The sequence below is a fragment of the Mustela putorius genome, unplaced genomic scaffold (assembly GCF_011764305.1).
Source record: "Mustela putorius furo isolate JIRA1106 unplaced genomic scaffold, ASM1176430v1.1 tig00000148_pilon_pilon_pilon, whole genome shotgun sequence".
NCBI classification, from domain to species: Eukaryota; Metazoa; Chordata; class Mammalia; order Carnivora; family Mustelidae; genus Mustela; species Mustela putorius.
The window spans coordinates 52129-68929 of NW_025421295.1; the positions used below are offsets into that span (position 1 = coordinate 52129).

At 59.9% G+C, this 16801-nt stretch overlaps 2 protein-coding genes across 2 annotated transcripts; one reads left to right on the forward strand and one right to left on the reverse strand.

Moving 5' to 3' along the window:
• The first annotated feature begins 4787 nt into the window (after positions 1–4787).
• LOC123390887 (proline-rich acidic protein 1-like) lies at positions 4788–10209 on the forward strand. Its single transcript, XM_045075675.1, has 5 exons — positions 4788–4882; positions 7909–7975; positions 8618–8670; positions 9699–9802; positions 9911–10209. Exons 1-5 carry the CDS (start codon positions 4875–4877, stop codon positions 10141–10143), a joined length of 465 nt encoding a protein of 154 aa, XP_044931610.1. The 5' UTR covers positions 4788–4874; the 3' UTR covers positions 10144–10209.
• Positions 10210–12313: 2104 nt separating this feature from the next.
• On the reverse strand, positions 12314–16392 carry LOC123390888 (fucose mutarotase). The gene is made up of 6 exons (XM_045075676.1): positions 16254–16392; positions 15425–15493; positions 13842–13912; positions 13584–13682; positions 12853–12926; positions 12314–12614 (listed from the first exon to the last, which is right to left on the reverse strand). The coding sequence occupies exons 1-6, from the start codon at positions 16336–16338 to the stop codon at positions 12548–12550; spliced, it is 465 nt and encodes a 154-aa protein (XP_044931611.1). The 5' UTR covers positions 16339–16392; the 3' UTR covers positions 12314–12547.
• Positions 16393–16801: the final 409 nt, after the last annotated feature.

The window sequence follows — 16801 nt, forward strand, 5'->3', positions numbered from 1 at the left end:
CCTCACTGCAGGGGAGCGCACACCCTGGCCAGCCGAGCCTGGGCGGCTTCTCCGCCTGGAGGTATCCGGGCTGCCGCCCACCCTCCACCCCCGGCCTTGGTCAGGTGCTCAGACTTAACTTCTTGCTCGCCTTGGTTTGGCCTTCACACCCCGAGAGGAAGGCCTCCTCCTCATGTCTCAGCGCCTGAAGCCCCGGGGCCGTCCGCGTTCCCGGGGCAAGCCTGGCCTTCTTGGGCACCGTTGTGCCTGAGCCCCTGCGCCGCGCCCCCTTAGAGAAGGCATTTCTAGGCATTAGGTAGGCCATGGAGTGCGGCGCTCCGCCTGGCTGGGGTCGGGCTCCACATCCCCGGCTCCGAGCTGATGGAATACAGCATGTTACCAGCGACTGGCCCCTTCTGCTGCTGAATAAAATGTAAATAAAGCCACGGTCTGGCTGGGCCCCTTTTATCCACCGGTGGGCACCTGGACAGTCTCCAGCTTTGTCTACAGTAGACGGTGTTGCTGGGAACGTCCTCCGTGTGTTTGTGTGGACATTGGCCTCACTTCTCTGGGTAGGTACCTAAGAGTGGAATTGCTAGGCCAGATGGTAGCTTACGTTGAATTTTTAAGAAAATGCTAACCTTGGGGCGCCTGGGTGGCTCAGTGGGTTAAGCCACTGCCTTCTGCTCAGCCCCTCCCCCGCCCCGCCCCGGCTGCTTCCCTTCCTCTCTCTCTTCCTGCCTCTCTGCCTACTTCTGATCTCTCTCTCTGTCAAATAAATAAATAAAAATAAATCTTAAAAAAAAAGAAAATGCTAACCTTTTCCCAACGGGGCTGCACCATTTTACACTGGCACCGGAAATGTCTGAGGGTTCCACTCTCTCCACCTCCTGCTAATACTTGTTACTGTCTTTTTGCTAATGCCAGATGGCCATCTGTGGTCGTCAGCTAGGGCCACCATGGCCGAGTGCCACGGACTGGGTTGGCCACGCCGTGGGTTCCCTGCGATGCTGGAGGCTTCAAGCTTGATGCCAAGGGCAGGGCTGGTTTCCTCCGAGGCTTCTCTCTCTGGCTTGTCTTCAGACGGCCGCCCCGCTGTGTGTGCCTGCGGTCATCTCCTCTTCTTATAAGGACGCTAATCAGAATGGATTTGGCCCACCCATATGACCTCATTTTTTTTTCAAGTTCATTCATTTAAGTAATCTCTACACCCAAGCTGGGGCTTGAACTCAGGACTCCAAGGTCAAGAGCCGCATGCTCCCCTGACCGAGCCAGTCAGGTGCCCCCCCAGAGAACCCCATTTTAACTTAATGATCTCTTTAAAGATCCCATTTCCAAATACAAGCACATTTGAAGGTGCTGAAGATGAGAACTTCAACATAGGAATTTTGGGGGAAACAAACAATTCTGCCCTAACGCCGACCTTGTGGGCATGTAGTGATATCGCACTGTGTTTTGAACCTGATTCTAATAACGAATTAGTTATCAAACTAATGATATTAATAACGAATGAGCATCTCTTTATGGTTTTATTAGCCACTTATATATTTTTGGTGAAATACCTGTTCAAATGTTCCAAATATTTTTCAGTTGGGTATTTTTGTCTTATTATTGAGTTGTAAGAACTCTTTATATATTCTGGATACAAGTCCTTTATCAAATAGATGATTCACAAACAGTGTCTCACAGTTTATGATGTGTCTTTTCACTTTCTTGGTGGTGTCTTCTGAAGTGCAGAAGTTGGTCATTTTGATGAGGTCCAACATCCATTTTTTCTTTTATGTACCATGCTTTTGATGTTGTATTTAAGAACTCTTTATCTAACCCAAAGTGATGAAAATTTTCTCGTTTATTTTCTTCCAGGGGTTTTATAATTTCAGGTTTTACATTTAAAAATGATGCATTTTGATTTTTTTTTCAAAAAAAGGCTCCATCCAGCATGGAGCCCAGTGTGGGGTTTGAACTCACAACCCTGAGCTCGAGATCTGAGCTGAGATCAAGAGTCGGACACTTACCCCACGGAGCCCCCCGAGCATCCCACACATGTGTTTAGATCTGTAACTTCTTCTTCTTCTTTTTTTTTTTTTAAAGATTTTATTTATTTATTTGACATAGAGAGATCACAAGTAGGCAGGGGGCCAGACAGAGAGAGAGGAGGAAGCAGGCTCCCTGCTGAGCAGAGAGCCCGATGCGGGACTCGATCCCAGGACCCTGGGATCAGGACTGGAGCCGAAGGCAGAGGCTTAACCCACTGAGCCACCCAGGCGCCCCTAGATCTGTAACTTCTCTCAGCGCTAGTCTTGTGCTTCTTTCATTAGATTTATTCTTATTATTTCATTGTTTCCAGTGTTATTATGAATCAACTTTTCCCATAATTTCAATAAAATTTTTCATTGCTAGTGAATAAAGACAACTGATTTTTGTATATTGATCCTATAGCCTGAGATCTTGATACTCGTTTATTTATTTTTAGTAACTTCTTTTTGGATTCCTTAGAACTTTTCTAAATATGGGATCACATCCTCCTCAAATAAAGACGGTTTTACTTTTCCATTCCAGTTCAAGCGGTTTTCTTCTCTTGCCCCACTGCTTGGCATCGACTGTACGGCGCTGAAGAGCCGCGTCTTCATATCCAACCCAGTCTTAGGGAGAAAGCTGTCAGTCCTACACTGAATTCGGGTTTGCTGTGGTGTCTTGTACAGGCCTCCTCATCAGGCATGTTCCTAGAACAGTTCCTAGTTCCAGCTTTATCATAAGTGGGAACTGGACTTCGTCAGATTCCTTTTCTGCGTCTATTAAAATGCTCATGTGTTCTCTGTCCTTCATTTTTTGGGGGGGCTCGATCCTAGGACCCTGAGATCATGACCTGAGCCGAAGGCAGAGGCTTAACCCACTGAGCCACCCAGGTGCCCCTCTGTCCTTCATTTTATCAGTATAGTGCAACATAGTAATTCATCTTTGAATATTAAATCAGTTTTGCCTTCCTAAAATAAATTCCTTTTTATGTGTTTTAATATTTTATTAAGAGTCTGTTGTCAGTGTTCATGAGGAATACTAGTCTATGCTTTTCTTTTCCTTGTAGTGTCTTTGCCTCTGCCGTCAGGGTGACACTGGCCTCTAGGACGTCCTCCTTGGACAATTTCTACTGATCCATCTTTAAGAGTGGATCTAACTTAAAGATATTAAGTGCTTAGATGTGTCTTCTACTGAACCCTCTACTGAATTTTTAAATTTTAGTGATTGTTTTTTAATTCCAGAATTTCTATTTGATTCTTTAAAAAATTCTGTTTGTTGAAATTACTTCAGACATTTCATTTCTCCTTCCCTTTAGTTCTGTACCACGGGCTCCGCTCAGCTGTTGTTCCCAAAGCCCAATATCCAGGTCGGTTCAGAGACACTTTCCATCACCTGCTTTCCCCCTAATTGTGGTCACACTTCTCTTGTTTCTTTGCCTGTCTTGTAATTTTCAGTCGAAAAATACACATTTGAATTGTGTTGTCAGGGGAACAGGGGTGCAATGCTGGTGCCACACGTCCCTGGTGGGAAATGGTGAACCGGAGGGGGTGGGTGAGGGCTCTACTTTCTGCTAGATTTTTCTCTGTACCTCAATTTGCTCAAAAAGTCGATTCTCTTCATTTAAAAAAAGAAACAACCCCTGGGGATAAAAATATATGTTTATAAAAAATAAAAAATTATATTAAAAAAAAAAAAGAAAAAAAGAAACAAGAGGCGCCTGGGTGGCTCAGTGTGTTAAAGCCTCTGCCTTCAGCTCAGGTCATGATCCCAGGGTCCTGGGATGGAGCCCCGCATCGGGCTCTCTGCTCAGCGGGGAGCCTGCTTCCTATTCTCTCTGCCTGGCTCTCTGCTTACTCCTGATCTCTGTCTGTCCAATAAATAATAAATAAAATCTTAAAAAAATAAAAAAATAAAAATAAAAAAAGAAACAAAAACCAAACTAGATCGTAGCCACTTTGGATTCTGGCATCTCCCCTGGGGGTGATGGGGGTTCAGCGATGCCCTCAGACCGGATCTGCGCACTGTTCCCCTGTGCTGTGCGCACTGACCTCACACGGTCACTTGTCCTCACTGGTTCTGCTGCCTGGCTTCCTGGGGGTCCCTCCTGTGCCTACACTGCTCAAGGCCGGGTTCGGTCAATCCGGGGGCTCTGCCCTCTGCTGACAGCTGCGAGCCCGCAGGTATGTTTAGGGCTGCCTCCCTGACGTGCCCCCGCAAAGCCTCTGCCCACCGCCCTCCAGGAGGCTGCCTGCGCCCCCTCCTGACCCAAGGCTCAGCTGCCTGTCAGAGCAGCCACTTCTCAGCTGCACCTGAGCCTCGGGCCTCGGGCCTCAGTCCAGAGCCCGTTGCTCACTCCGGCCTGTGGGAAGCCCTGTCCCTTGCCTGTGTCTGAGCAAACCCAGCTCCAGGAGGGGGACTGTGCCCCGAATGCCAGAGCACAAAGGGCAGGGGATGGTTTTCCAGCTTCCAGCCAACGAGGCAGCCCAGTTTGGGGTCCGGCACCCCTGGGCCGCTGAGCTCGGGCCTGCAATGTCAGAACACTTTGCACGTGGGTGGCCAGGAGGAGGGGCCATGGGGCGTGTAGGGTCCAGCATGGGTGCCAAGGTGGGAGGCACCGCTGCCTCGGGTCCGTCCTGTCATGGGTGTGGGTTGGGCTGTGGGAGTGGCAGTAGCCGGGGAGCCAGTTGGATAGAATGAGTCGCTGGTGCATTTGGGATTCCTGGTCTCTGACCTCTGCCCGGACACACCCACACGGAGCCATAAAACCCGGAGGAGCCCGGGTGGGGAGGAGCAGGGCCAGGTGTCTGAGTCACTGTGTGCTTGGGTCTGGAACTACAGGTCTCCGAGAGCACCGTCTACACCGAGAAGGGGGCTCCATCATGAGGAGGTAATGCCTAATGCCCCTGAAGCCAGACCCCCCCAGCCCCCGGGGCACCTCCTTCCTGGCTCAGGCTGGCTGCAGAGGAGGGAGTTGGTGGGGAGGCGGGCAGGCGGGGGTGGCTCTCTGTCCTCGGTCCAGTGTCTGGCTGCTGTACCCAGGGCTGCCGGAGCTCTCTGTACGGAGCTACCAGTGACTGTGGCCCTTCTGTAGTCTGCATCCGGGCACCAGCTTTGAGGGCCACCCCTGGGTCTCCCATGAGAAAGAGAAAGCACAGCTGTCCCTTGGGGTCCCTTGGCCCAGCAAGGAATCACCCCTGCGCATGGGAGGGAGGAGGCACCAGGTCTGTGACTGCTGGAAAGAGAGGGTTGGGTCGAGAGAGGCTGGAGGCTGTCAGGGGCTGAGGGCAGGGGTCAGTGGCCCCCCGAAGGAACACCACCCAGGAAGCAGGGGTCCCCTCTTTCCTTCATCCCTTGGGAGTCCCCTTCCCTCCTCCTCTAGCCAGGGCTCTCCCCTCGTCCTCCAGTTCTGGGGCTTCCCCTTGGTATCCTGGTGTGAACCAGAGGCCATACGTCCCTTGTAGAGAGGTGGGTCACTGGGTGGCCTGGGGGCCTTGGGAGCCCTTTGGAACCCAGAGCTGTCCTCCTGGAGAGAGGCCTACAGGGCTCACAGCCAGGATCTGAGGTCCCTGGACCTGGCAGCGTCACCTCCCATGAGGTGCTTTCCCTGGCTGAGCTGGACAGAGTGGTGGAGGTGTGGAGTCCAGACACACAGGCACGAGTCCGCGGGTCGGCCCCTGCCGGCACGGGAGCCGGCCTCTGTCTGGGAGTTGGTGCTCTGGAGAGGCAGGGCAGCTGAATGAGACCAGGCCCACGACCCAAAGTCCAGGGCACGCCCCTGCCCTTTGGCTCCCATGGTGTCTACAGGAACCTTCACCCCGAAGTGCTGGGCCACTTGGACAAGAGGCCAAGGTCTTTGTGGGACCGGAATCTGGGGCGGTGGGGCGAGGGGACAGCTTGTGGGAAGTCTTCATCTGAGGCCCCTGCTGGCCTCCGGGGCTCCCCGGGGCTCCCCGGCCCCTCCCAGCCCTGCCCAGCCTGCCACCCTGCCAGCTGCAGAGACAGAAAGAACCCTTCCCCGGAGAGCCAGGAAGAGGCCCGTGTGCCCAGACTGCTAAAAGATAAACAGGCATACGAAAAATGCTGAGTTCATTTGAGCAAAATCGGCTAGAGTTGGGCGTCCCAGCCAGCAGACAGGAGGCCCTCGGAGGTGCTGCACGTGGACTTACAGGCAGGAGGGGCGGGATGAGGACGTCCCAGCAGCACAACGCGGGTGGGTCACTGCGCGGCGACTTTTCTTTAGACTTTTCTTTAGGGGACGGACACAGGGGCCTGTGGGACAGGTGACCCGCCCAGGGCCGACCCGGCCGCTCCCGCCTCGCTGCTCTATGGATCTGGTTCTGGGTTCGGGTTGTGACCTGGGGCTCGGGGTGAGCGATTCCATTTTGGGTGTGTTGTCTTGTTTTTTAACAAGATACATACACATTGTCACACTTGCACACCGTAGGCATCACGAACACACCATGCACACGTGCACACGTACACACATGCAGGCATGCGTGCGGACACACACACACACATCAGACGCACACAGGCGCACGGACATGCACGGACATGCACAGACACACTCACACACACACATCAGGCGCACACAGGCGCACAGACACGCACGGACATGCGCGGACACACACAGACACACATGCACGGACATGCGTGGACACGCACGGACACGCACACACACACACAAGGCACACACAGGCGCACAGACATGCACGTACATGCATGGACACATTCATACACACACATCAGGCGCACGGACATGCGTGGACACGCACAGACACACACGGACACGCACAGACACACTCACACACACACACACCAGGCACACACAGGCGCACAGACATGCACAGACACGCACAGACACGCACAGACATGCACGGACATGCACAGACACGCACAGACACGCACGGACATGCACAGACACATTCACACACACACATCAGGCGCACACAGGCGCACAGACACACACGGACATGCACAGACACATTCACACACACACAGACACATTCACACACACACACATCAGGCGCACACAGGCGCATGGACACGCACGGACACGCACGGACATGCGCGGACACGCACAGACACACACGCATACACACACACACAAGGCGCCCGTCCGTCTCCCTCCCCTCCCCTGTCTTGGATGAGGCGTCCAGGACCTTTACAGTTGGGTCATCCTTCTCCTGTCCTATGTTTCTGTGTCACCTCCCTCTGGCCCTGGCCCCTCAGACTCCCAGCCTGGGGCTTGGTCTTTGGCCCCCCCTCCCCTGCCGGCCATCCTGGCTACCCTAGGGTCCAGTTGAATGTGTCTGGAAGGAGCACCCCATCCTGCCCGCCTCCTCCTGGGCTTCCTGCCCGGGCACCGGCACCACTGTCCAGCTGCAGCTCTGAGAGGAGCAAGGGGCCGTCCGGCCCTGAGGGCGCCGTGTGCACAGTTTCCGGGTGCCTCGGACACAGAGCGCTCTGAGATCTTGCCCCGGGTCCTAGCCTGTCAGCATTCAGCCTAGGGTGCTGGGAGCCCTCACTGCTCTGTGCCCCGGGGGCGTGTGCCTAGGTGCAGCTGCCAGCCCAATGCCGGGAGCTGGGGGGGGCGCACGGCCCATCACACCCACCTGGCGGCCCGAGCTTGCCGCGGAGGGTCTGCCAAAAGTGCTGGGTGCCGCGGGCAGTGGCACCTGCTCTGAGGGCCCTGGGAGCAAGTGTGGGCCTGTGGCGGTCCCACCCCTGTGCCCGTGTGTCCTTGGTCTGTGGGATGGAGGCACAACGAAACCACCCGTGGACCTGGCCCCAGGCCTCCCTGGCTTGGACCCAAGCTGCCAGCACGCCGGGCTGCCCACCCAGGTGTCCTGTCCGGAGGCTGATGAGCAGGGGCAGCCCTGGCCTGTCTCTCACTCTCCCTTCTGGTCCCCTCAGGCTCCTCCTGGTCACTGGCCTGCTGGCTTTGCTGCTGGGGGAGGCAGGCCCAGCTTCCCTGCCCCAGGTACGTGTGCTCCTCCGCGAGCCCCGCCCCACCGGCCCGGAAAGTGAAGAAAGGGCACCCGGGGCAGCAGGTGGTCCTGTGGGCACCAGCGAGGGCCTCAAGCTGAGCGGGAGTGGCCCCTGTCACAGCCGCCTGCTGGTCCAGATGGGGGAGGGGCCCTTGATGACACTCGTGTGTGCCCTGTGAGTCTGAGCCCCTCCTCGTCCTCGTGCATGCCGCTCAGGTGTGACCTGTGCATGTAACTGGTGTCGGGCCCTGTCTCCCCAGCCCTCTTCCTGCCCACCCTGCCTTGGGTCCAGACCACTCAGACTTGCACACCTGGGAGGGCAGGGAAGGGGAAGGCCCACCCCCTCCTGGCAACAGACAGAGACCCTTCCCCGAGGGTCATGTTCGACTCACTGCCCTGTCTCCCCTGGCTCCACAGAGGGCTGGGCTCAGAGGAACTGGCCCTCCTTCCTCAGGCCATCAGCCAGGGAAGCGTGAGCAGACACAGCCCCAGGGGTGGCCCTGTCTCCCCAGGAACCTCAGGGCCTCAATCCTGTCCCCAGAGGGTGGGGTGGAGTCAGCAAGTATGGTCCGGGGGGACCTTGGAGCCGGTGTTCTCGGACCATGGACCCCACACCTGTGACCTCCCTCTTCCAGGTCCTCATCAAGACCAAAGGCCCAGTCGGGGGTCCTGAGTGGGACACAAAGCAGTGAGTGTCCCCAGCAGCCCTGGCCACATTCCCCTGCTGTTGCCCCTTCTGGGAACCCTCTAGGCTAAGGGCGTTTGTGGATGTGGGGAGGCCCTGCCCAGCAGCTTCGGGGAGGGGGCACTGCTCCGACCAGCATGGGATCCTGTGGGATCTGTCAGAGACCTACAAGGCGGGGGTGGTGCTCCAGAATGATCCCCTAGCTCTCCTAGCAGCCTCCAGGATGGCTACCCCACCCCCACACCCAGGGTTATAGTTACCCACAGAGGCACTTTTTAAAAAATATATATTTTATTTATTTGACACAGAGAGATCGCAAGTAGGCAGAGAGGCAGGCAAAAGGAGAGGGGGAAGCAGGCTCCCTGCTGAGCAGAGAGGCCGAAGCAGAACTCGATCCCAGGACCCAGAGATCATGACCCGAGCCAAAGGCAGAAGTTTAACCCACGGAGCCACCCAGGCGCCCCCCTCAGAGGCGCTTCTAAGCCGTGCCCCTTTCCCTGCACTCCCATGAGGCAACACCTGGCTTCTCCCCCAGGGCCACGCCAGGCCAGAGGCCAGAGGCCAGAGGCCAGAGAGCTACTCCCCAGCCTGCACAGGCCTGGCCTCTGGGACAGGAGGGAGCTCTTGCCCAAGTTTTCCAGGTCTCCACGATGCAGGGCTGGGCCAAGATGTTTCCTCAGGGGACACCCTTAGGACGCCACCCAAGAGACTCTCCGACCTTCCTGGACCCCTATAGCTCAGGGATGCGGCGGAGCAGGGGCGGTTGCCTGGCTGGCGGGTCTGGGTTCCATGGAGGTTGCCTGGTCATAGCTCTTGGGCAGTGGAGGGGTCAGTGGTGCTTGTCCGGCGGTCCCCCGGGGCCACTGGCAAGGGACAGAATAGAGCCACCAAGGATGCTGGTAGGGAGCAACCTCCCGCTAGGTCTCCTGCCCAGCACCTCGAGGCTGCTCAGACGGCGGTGGTCGCCCTCACTGGCGGGGCTCCTGGCTCCTCTTCCTGCACAGGTAGGCCTGACCCAGCTCTGCTCACAGGGCCTGGGACACCCGTGTGGTGGACATTCTGAAAACGGACAACCAGCTCCTGTGGCTGCTAGCGGCGCCAAACCTTGCCGCTGCCACGTGGGAGAAACGGCAAGGTCAGGCAGGCACCAGGTGAAGGGGGGCAAGGTCACAGCGGCGGAGCCCCGGTGGCGCTGACTTTCCTTGAGGAGAACCTTGCCTCCATCCCATCTCCTTATCCTTAGGCTCCAAGGCCCAGGCAGGGACGGAGGACATCCTGGGCCATGTTCCAAGCCCCAGGTGGGATCCTGAGCTGGACCGTGATGACCTGTACCACCCAGTGCCCGAGGAGGCCGAGGAGGCCCAGGATGAGGCAGGGCTGTGGCCCTGGGCACTGTCACTTCCCCAGGCGCTTCAAGGGCCAGAGGAGGACCGAGACCACATCTACCACCCCAGGGAGGATTCCGGGGGGCCCTGACCCCTCCCCAACTGGAAAAATAAACCTCATAGGGGTGGAGGCCACATGTGTCCTCAGCAACAGTGACCATGGTCCTAGCCTGCTCTGTCGGGGACAAGGAAAGGCCTGTGTCCTCCTGTGCACAGGCTGATCGGCTCCCCTCAGGCCTCCTCCCTGGATGGTGGGATGGGGCCCGGGGCATGGCAGAGGTCAGTGGTTGGGACCAGTCAGCTTCCCACAGATGGGCCCTAAAAAGACAGCAGGAGGGTGCGTCGCTGGGTGCTCAGGTTTGGGGGTGGTGCAGGGCTCAGGCCCAGGCTCCTGGTCCTCCCCATTCTCTGGGTGCTTGTCCAGTGCTGTCTGAGGGGCCGGACCCCAGGGCATGGCCCAACCTTGCGGCTGCAGGCACGGGCTCACTGGGGCTATTTGACGCACTGAACCTGTGTCGAGTATGCTGCCTGTGGCGATCACGCCTCTGCCTCAAGAGGGAAGCCTGGAGTGCCCCCGACACCCCGGCCTGAGCCCCTCCACTGGTTAGGACAAACAGAGCTCCAGGCAGAGGCCATCCAGGGCTCGATTTTGAGGCATGTGGCTGCTCCGGGGATTGCGGGCTGGTCTGGGGGTGACCTCACGCGCCCTGGAATTCCGTGTCCTGTCGTGGGTCCCCTCTGAGCACCTGGATGGCAGCCCACGCCCCAGGGCTCTCCCTAGTGGCTCATGTGCTCGCCACCTCGCACTGTGCCAGCAAGCCAGGTCATCTTCATGTCACCGTGGAAGGGACCCCAGACTGGACCGTGACCTGTCCGTGGTCCTGCCCTAAAGCGGCAGGGTGGGCCCCAGCCTCCTCACTGTGCACCTGGCACCCGCTCTTGCCCCAGATCCGGGGAGCCAGGTGCCTGGGGAGGCCCCAGATTGCATCCCGCATGGTACACACGAGGGTTAGCAGGCCCGTAGGTCATTCCCCCTGCCCCGTCAGGTCAAGGGTGGCCATCTCTAAGCAATTTGGGGGTGCCCAGCTCAGATCCAAGGTCAGTCAGTGGTGACCTTGGCCCTGGGCAGACCAGGGTGGTTTGTAGCCCAGTCTCTCTCTGGAGCCAGGACTCCCCAAGGGCATTTCCTCCAGCCCGAGGGTGCAGCCACAGGGCTGAGAGTGCCTGGGGAGGTGGGGTGAGCTGGGGCTTCGTGGGTGGGCCGTTGAGGTGTGCGAGCCTTGTGAGCAGGAGGACACTGGCAGTGGCCAGAAGCTCTCCCGTGTAGACAATATCCAAAGGCATTTGACTGTACGCTTGGAATGTGTGCAGCTTATTATAGGTCAGTTAAGTCTCAATAAAGCTGTGTAAAGCAAGGCCTTTGTGTGGCTAGAGGTGGCCATGGGGTCAGGGGTCTGAGGTTAAGCCCTGGCAATGACTGGGCCCGGCCAGGCTGAGACCTGGTCCCCCTGCCCAGGGGGCCTGCCTGTCCCCCCAGGTTCTCTGTGACATCTGGGACACCAGCCCCGGGGTCTGAGGGGCCTAGAGGCCCAGGCGCCCTGCACACCAGCTTCTGCAAAGCAGCCGCATGGCTACAGGAAGGTCTGGAGGGGAGTGGGAAGGTTTGGGGAGACCCCGGGGTCCAGAGCAGTGATGGCAGGCTACCCCCACCCTGAACTCCAGCCCAAGCCTCATGCCGAAGCCATCACAGCCTCCCTTCCGTGGGCTGTCTTCGGGCAGTCTGGCCCTCTGCCTGCTGGCAGCGCAAGGACATCCTCCTGGCCTTCACCTCCCCACCCCAACCAGCCCATTTCCCAGAACAGCTCGGGCTCCCATGTATTCAGTAGGCACTCAACCACTGGGGAGAGGGAACAGACGACTGATCCACACCCTCCCCAGCACCCAGAATGACCCCTGCCCACCACCCCCAGCTCTGGGGCTGACTGCAGAACCCCCTCCACTCAGGGCCCCTGGGCAGCTGCTCTGTCCACCCCAGGCTCTCGCAGTGCAGTCGCGGCCACCTGGCCCAGCCCTCTGCGGGGGCTCCTCACAAGAGGACCTCTGCTCCTATGAGCTCTTGTCCGGAACCCAGGGACCTGCCTCGGACCTTAGGGAGGAGAGAGGCCTTCCTCCCTCCCTGAGGATGCACGGGGGTGGGGGGCGCTCCAAGGAGCCAGTGGCTCCCTCGTGTTCGGCACCAAACAAGTCTTTGAGGACGGGGCTGTTGTTGAAACCTCTGACTTCAGAGACAAGTCACCACACTTCACATCATTGTCGTAAATTGGGGGAGTCCCAGTCCCCTGTCAGCAGCACCTCCCCCTACCCCCCAAATACCGGCCTGGCCCCCCAGGGTCCCCAGTTGGGGGCGCTCTGGGCTGAGCAGGACAGGGCCGGTTTGTCCGTGGTCTGGCCCAGAGATGCAGATTCCTCTCTGGGCCCAGGGGTCTTCGCCAGGCCTAGGTCAGTGCCTCGGGGGCCAGCACCCCCTTCTTGAGGATGAGGTTTCCGTAAAGGGCCGTCTCCCTGAGTAAGGAGCTGAGCTGAGCACCAGGCTGGGTCCCCGGCTCCGCCCCCCATCCCGCCCACTAGGCAAGCCCAGGGACCAGTCCTCCCATGAATCCCGAGAGTCCTATTCCCAGCGGGGCCGGGGCTGAGCAGGGGGACAGGGAGTGGCTCCGGGACCCAGACCCAGACAGTCCCAGCCAAACCTACCCTGACCAGCAGGACCCAAAGGGACCCCAGGGACTCGGCCAGAACTCACCCAGTTGCTACAACAGCAAAAGCCTTCTTGGCCCGCTCATAAAACTCAAACCTCTCTATCTTCGCCAGGGCGCTCTGGAATGCAAAATGGCACGGTGGAGGGGCCTTGCTCAGAAACCCTCAGGGCCCAAGCAGGCACCAGCGGCATGAGGAGACACGGACACTCTGAGCTCCACGACTGGCTCTCCTGGCTGGGGTCCCAAGGATGCTCAGCCTCTGAGCTGTGAGAACTGGGCAGGCAGGGTCATAGGGGGGCTGTGGTGGCCAGCTGCCTGGGCCCCTGTGTCTCTTGGAGTTGGTCTAAGGGCAGGAGGGCCCCTGCCCAGGACAGGAGTCCCGGGCAGCCTGTCATCGAGGGGTCCTGCCCAAGACGTGTCGAGGGGAAGGTCCTGGGGAGGAGAGGTACATCCTTCCACAATGCAGGGGTGACACACAGCATTAGGCCAGGCTTCTGGCCGTAAGACAGGGGCCAGGGGTGCCTCACTTGCCCCTGGCTCCGCTCACACAGGCTGGGGTGGGTGACGCACCCCAGGCCATGACAGGGTCCCTGACCTGAGAGGTGAGAGGCTGGGGGGTGGGAACAGCCACACCCCCAGGGTCACTTTTCTGTGGAGGGTGAGCACATGAGCCACAACTGTAGGGGGGTTTGGGGGCCCTGTCTGTTACTCCCACCAGCCTCCACAGAGGTGCAGAGGGTCCCCGGGAACCCCCTGGGTGGGGCAGCAGCCTAACCACGCAGCCAGCCTCCAGGAGGATGGACTCGTAGCTCTTCCACACCGGGGTCTGAAGGCCGATCTTCCGGTCACCGGGCACCAGCTCCATGACAGCAGCCTAGGGACAGAGGGGGCTCAGCTCTGTGGCCTGTGCACCCAGCAGCCCTGGTCCCAGCTTCCCCTCCCACTGGATGACAGTTCAGGGGTCCTCTGAGGTCTGACCAAGAAAAAACCAAGGCCCAGAGCAGGGAGGGGTGGCACTGCAACAGGCGCTCACCGGGCTCTCTACGTAGGTGTCCAGTGGCAGCAGCTTCAGCACAACCTCCAGGAGCTGTGGAATGCCCAGGCCTAGGGCGGAGTGCCAGCTTCAGACGGGAGCCCTGTCCCACCCAGCCACCAACAGGGCCGCCTGCCCTCCGGGCCTGTCCACGCCTTTTACCCTGGGCCTCACCAAGCTGGCCAGCTAGGACGGCCTCGGGCCCGGGACAGGGCGGAGGACGCAGGCCGCCTGGTGACACTTGCTGGGGTCGCACCAGCGTCTCCCTGCCACAGCACCTGTGACCGTCCCAGCCCTGGGCTCGCCCTGCCCTCCAGTCCGTACTTCATAGGCCCCTGGTGGTGACCTCCCCTACTCATCCACCAGGAGGGGCACCCGGGCCACTTCCCTGACCGCAGCACCCCCCCATGACCCCTGGGTGGCCACCTTTCTCCTATGAGGATAGTGGGGTCTGGGAAGAGGCTGTTCTGTCCCAGGCTGCCCCAGGCTGCCCACTGGTTTCCGAGGTCCTTGTCATCCTGTGGAGCTGGTTTCTCATTGTTAAAGGGACTTGTGCTGGTTGCACAGAACGGGGAAATACGGGGCTGGGGACAAGACAAAAATCGGCTGTCATCTTATTAGCCTGCGGCTGGGAAGCCCTGCTGTCCTGAGTGCATTCTCTTCTGCTGTGTTCTCTGCAGTTCTCCATGGTCAGACCTGTCTGCGTCGCGGGCCTTCACTCCTCATTGCTTGTTTCCACTAACTCGCAGGGCGAAGCTTGGCCCCTCCTTACCTTCCAGCATTCGGGCCCTTCCCATGGCCCACCTTGTCCTGTCCTCCCTGGAGAGGAGCGCGTGCTGGGTCCTCTGGCCCATGGTGTAAACCCAGGCACGGCTGGCTCATCTCCCTCAGCAGAGGGTGGAAGCCAAGGTCACTGGGTCTGGAGTCAGCAGCGCATTGAACGGGCCTCAGACCACTGGCCCCCTGTCCAGAAGGGCCGGTTTACCCTACATCTCACATCTTTGTGCCTTAGTGGCCTCGATTTTGCAGGGAGAGTTGTGTCCCCTCAGAGCACTGCTGAGGGTGGGGGACAGCCAAGCCCAGTGCCAGCCCAGGTGGGACAGGACAGGGCAGGACGCTGGTGTCCTCACACCCCCTACCCCCTTGCTCTTGGTACTAACTGCTACTACTGTCACCTCGGGGCCCTGGCTCCAGGCCCCTCCAAGTCACGCCTTCCACCCACCCCTGAGGGTCAGAGGGTCCCAGAGACAGAGCATGTGGGCACCCGGAGCCTGCGAGGTCAGTACTGGGATTTCTATAGCAGAGTAAAAGCTGAACACCTGACCTGGGCTGTGGGGAGCAGGGGTGCATCAGTGCTCAGCCAGCCAACAAGCCACTGGGCCTCAGTTTCCCCACTTGCAAGAAGCTACCAAGAGGTGCCTGAGATGGGGCAGGAGGCCCAGGGTCACTTCTGGGGGCCTCCCTGGGTCACCGGTGGAGGCTGGGGCATAAGTGGGGATGGGGGCACAGGGCAACGCTTGGGGAGCGCAGAGCTGGAGCACTGGGTCTCCAGCCTAACCCCTCCCTGCCCAGCGGCGGCTCACCGTCAGCGCGGATCTCCTCCGGCCCACACCTGCATATGGAGGCGGTGGGGAAGTTCACGTCTGCGAAAACTGAACAGCCACGCAACCCGGTCAGACATCCCCTGGTGGGTCCGCGTGGGTGGGCACAGACCTCGGGGCACCTGCCGCCCACGGTAGACCACGCCCCCTGCCCTCCCCGACCCCTCTCGTCAGAGGTGGCGGCGGGGAGAGGAAGCTTCCTAGAGCAGAAGCTGCAGGCGCCGCGAGGACTAGGGAGAACTCGGGACCCCGCCCCGTTCTACCCCCTGGGGCGCCGACCGTGCAGCCCCCGCCCGAGGTCCAGGGCTCCAGGAAAGGCAAACCGCCAGAGAAAGAGGTGTGGCCCCTTGGGGGCCGTCTGGGAGGGGGTCTGGAGAACGAGCAGCGCACTGGGCCTGAGGCCGCGGCTGGGAACTTGGGCCCGGGGCCCCAGAAAGCCGGGCTGGGGGAGGGGCCGGACCTGCCGGACGCGGCGCTGCCTGGACCAAGGGCCACAGTCCTCGTGACCGCCTGGGGCCGACCAAGGTCTGGGCAGGGGCTTGGCCCCCAACCAACTTGGCCCCAGTTTCCTAAAGAAGTTGGGGGTAGGAGTTGGGGGGGGTAGGGTGGGGCGTGTCCTATTGGGAAGTGGGACGGGGCGGCCAAACCAAGGCCTCCACCCCAGGACCCGGCTCTTCCCGGGCTTGAGAGTCGTCGCCCCCGGGCTGGGGCACAGTCTGGGTCGGGACCCCTGTAGGGCCTGGGGTGGCGGGGGTCCCGCTCGCGCCTCGCCCAAGGGTGGGGGTCCCGAGGCCCTGTCCCCGCCCCTCACCGATCTCGTCGCCGTGCCCCATCCGCGCCAGGGCGTAGAGCAGCTCAGGGGACAGCAGCGCCGGAACGCCCTTTAGCACCACCATGATCGCCGGGTCTGGAGCGGAGGGGCGTGGCCCGGCGGAAGGGGGCGTGGCCCGACGGAAGGGGCGTGGCAGGAGTGGGGGCAGGAGCGGGGGCAGGAGCGGGCAGTGGGGAACGTCTCCTCGCGCCAGCCCAGGGGCGGGACGCACGGAGGACTGCGGCTCGGCTGACCGGGGGCGGGGGCGGGGGCGACACCCGGCCCATCCCGCAGGCGTCTTCCGGGGCCTCAGGTCCCTCGCTTGGTCCCAGACCCGAGCTCCCCGCTGCCGCCCCTCGCGGCCTCCCCATCACCCTTCAGTTACGCCCCCAGGCCTGGCTGACCCCCCACCCCAACTCCCACCCCAGCAGGAGCGGGTGGCCGGTCCCGTCCGACTTCTTCACCAACATTCCTCCTCGCAAGGACAGCCACGGGCCTGCCCTGGAGGGCAGGCAGGAGCCGCCTCTGGGCCAAGCTGGTATGCGGGG

What these genes read in the sequence shown, in the direction of transcription:
- LOC123390887 (XM_045075675.1), top strand. An exon ending in GCCCAGCTTCCCTGCCCCAG is followed by an intron (nt 7,976 to 8,617) that starts GTACGTGTGCTC and finishes TCCCTCTTCCAG; the next exon opens with GTCCTCATCAAGACCAAAGG. An exon ending in CACGTGGGAGAAACGGCAAG is followed by an intron (nt 9,803 to 9,910) that starts GTCAGGCAGGCA and finishes CCTTATCCTTAG; the next exon opens with GCTCCAAGGCCCAGGCAGGG.
- LOC123390888 (XM_045075676.1), bottom strand. Translation starts at nt 16,338, where the DNA reads ATGGTGGTGCTAAAGGGCGTTCCGGCGCTGCTGTCCCCTGAGCTGCTC. An exon ending in GGAGGAGATCCGCGCTGACG is followed by an intron (nt 13,913 to 15,424) that starts GTGAGCCGCCGC and finishes ACTCCGCCCTAG; the next exon opens with GCCTGGGCATTCCACAGCTC. An exon ending in ACACCTACGTAGAGAGCCCG is followed by an intron (nt 13,683 to 13,841) that starts GTGAGCGCCTGT and finishes CTCTGTCCCTAG; the next exon opens with GCTGCTGTCATGGAGCTGGT.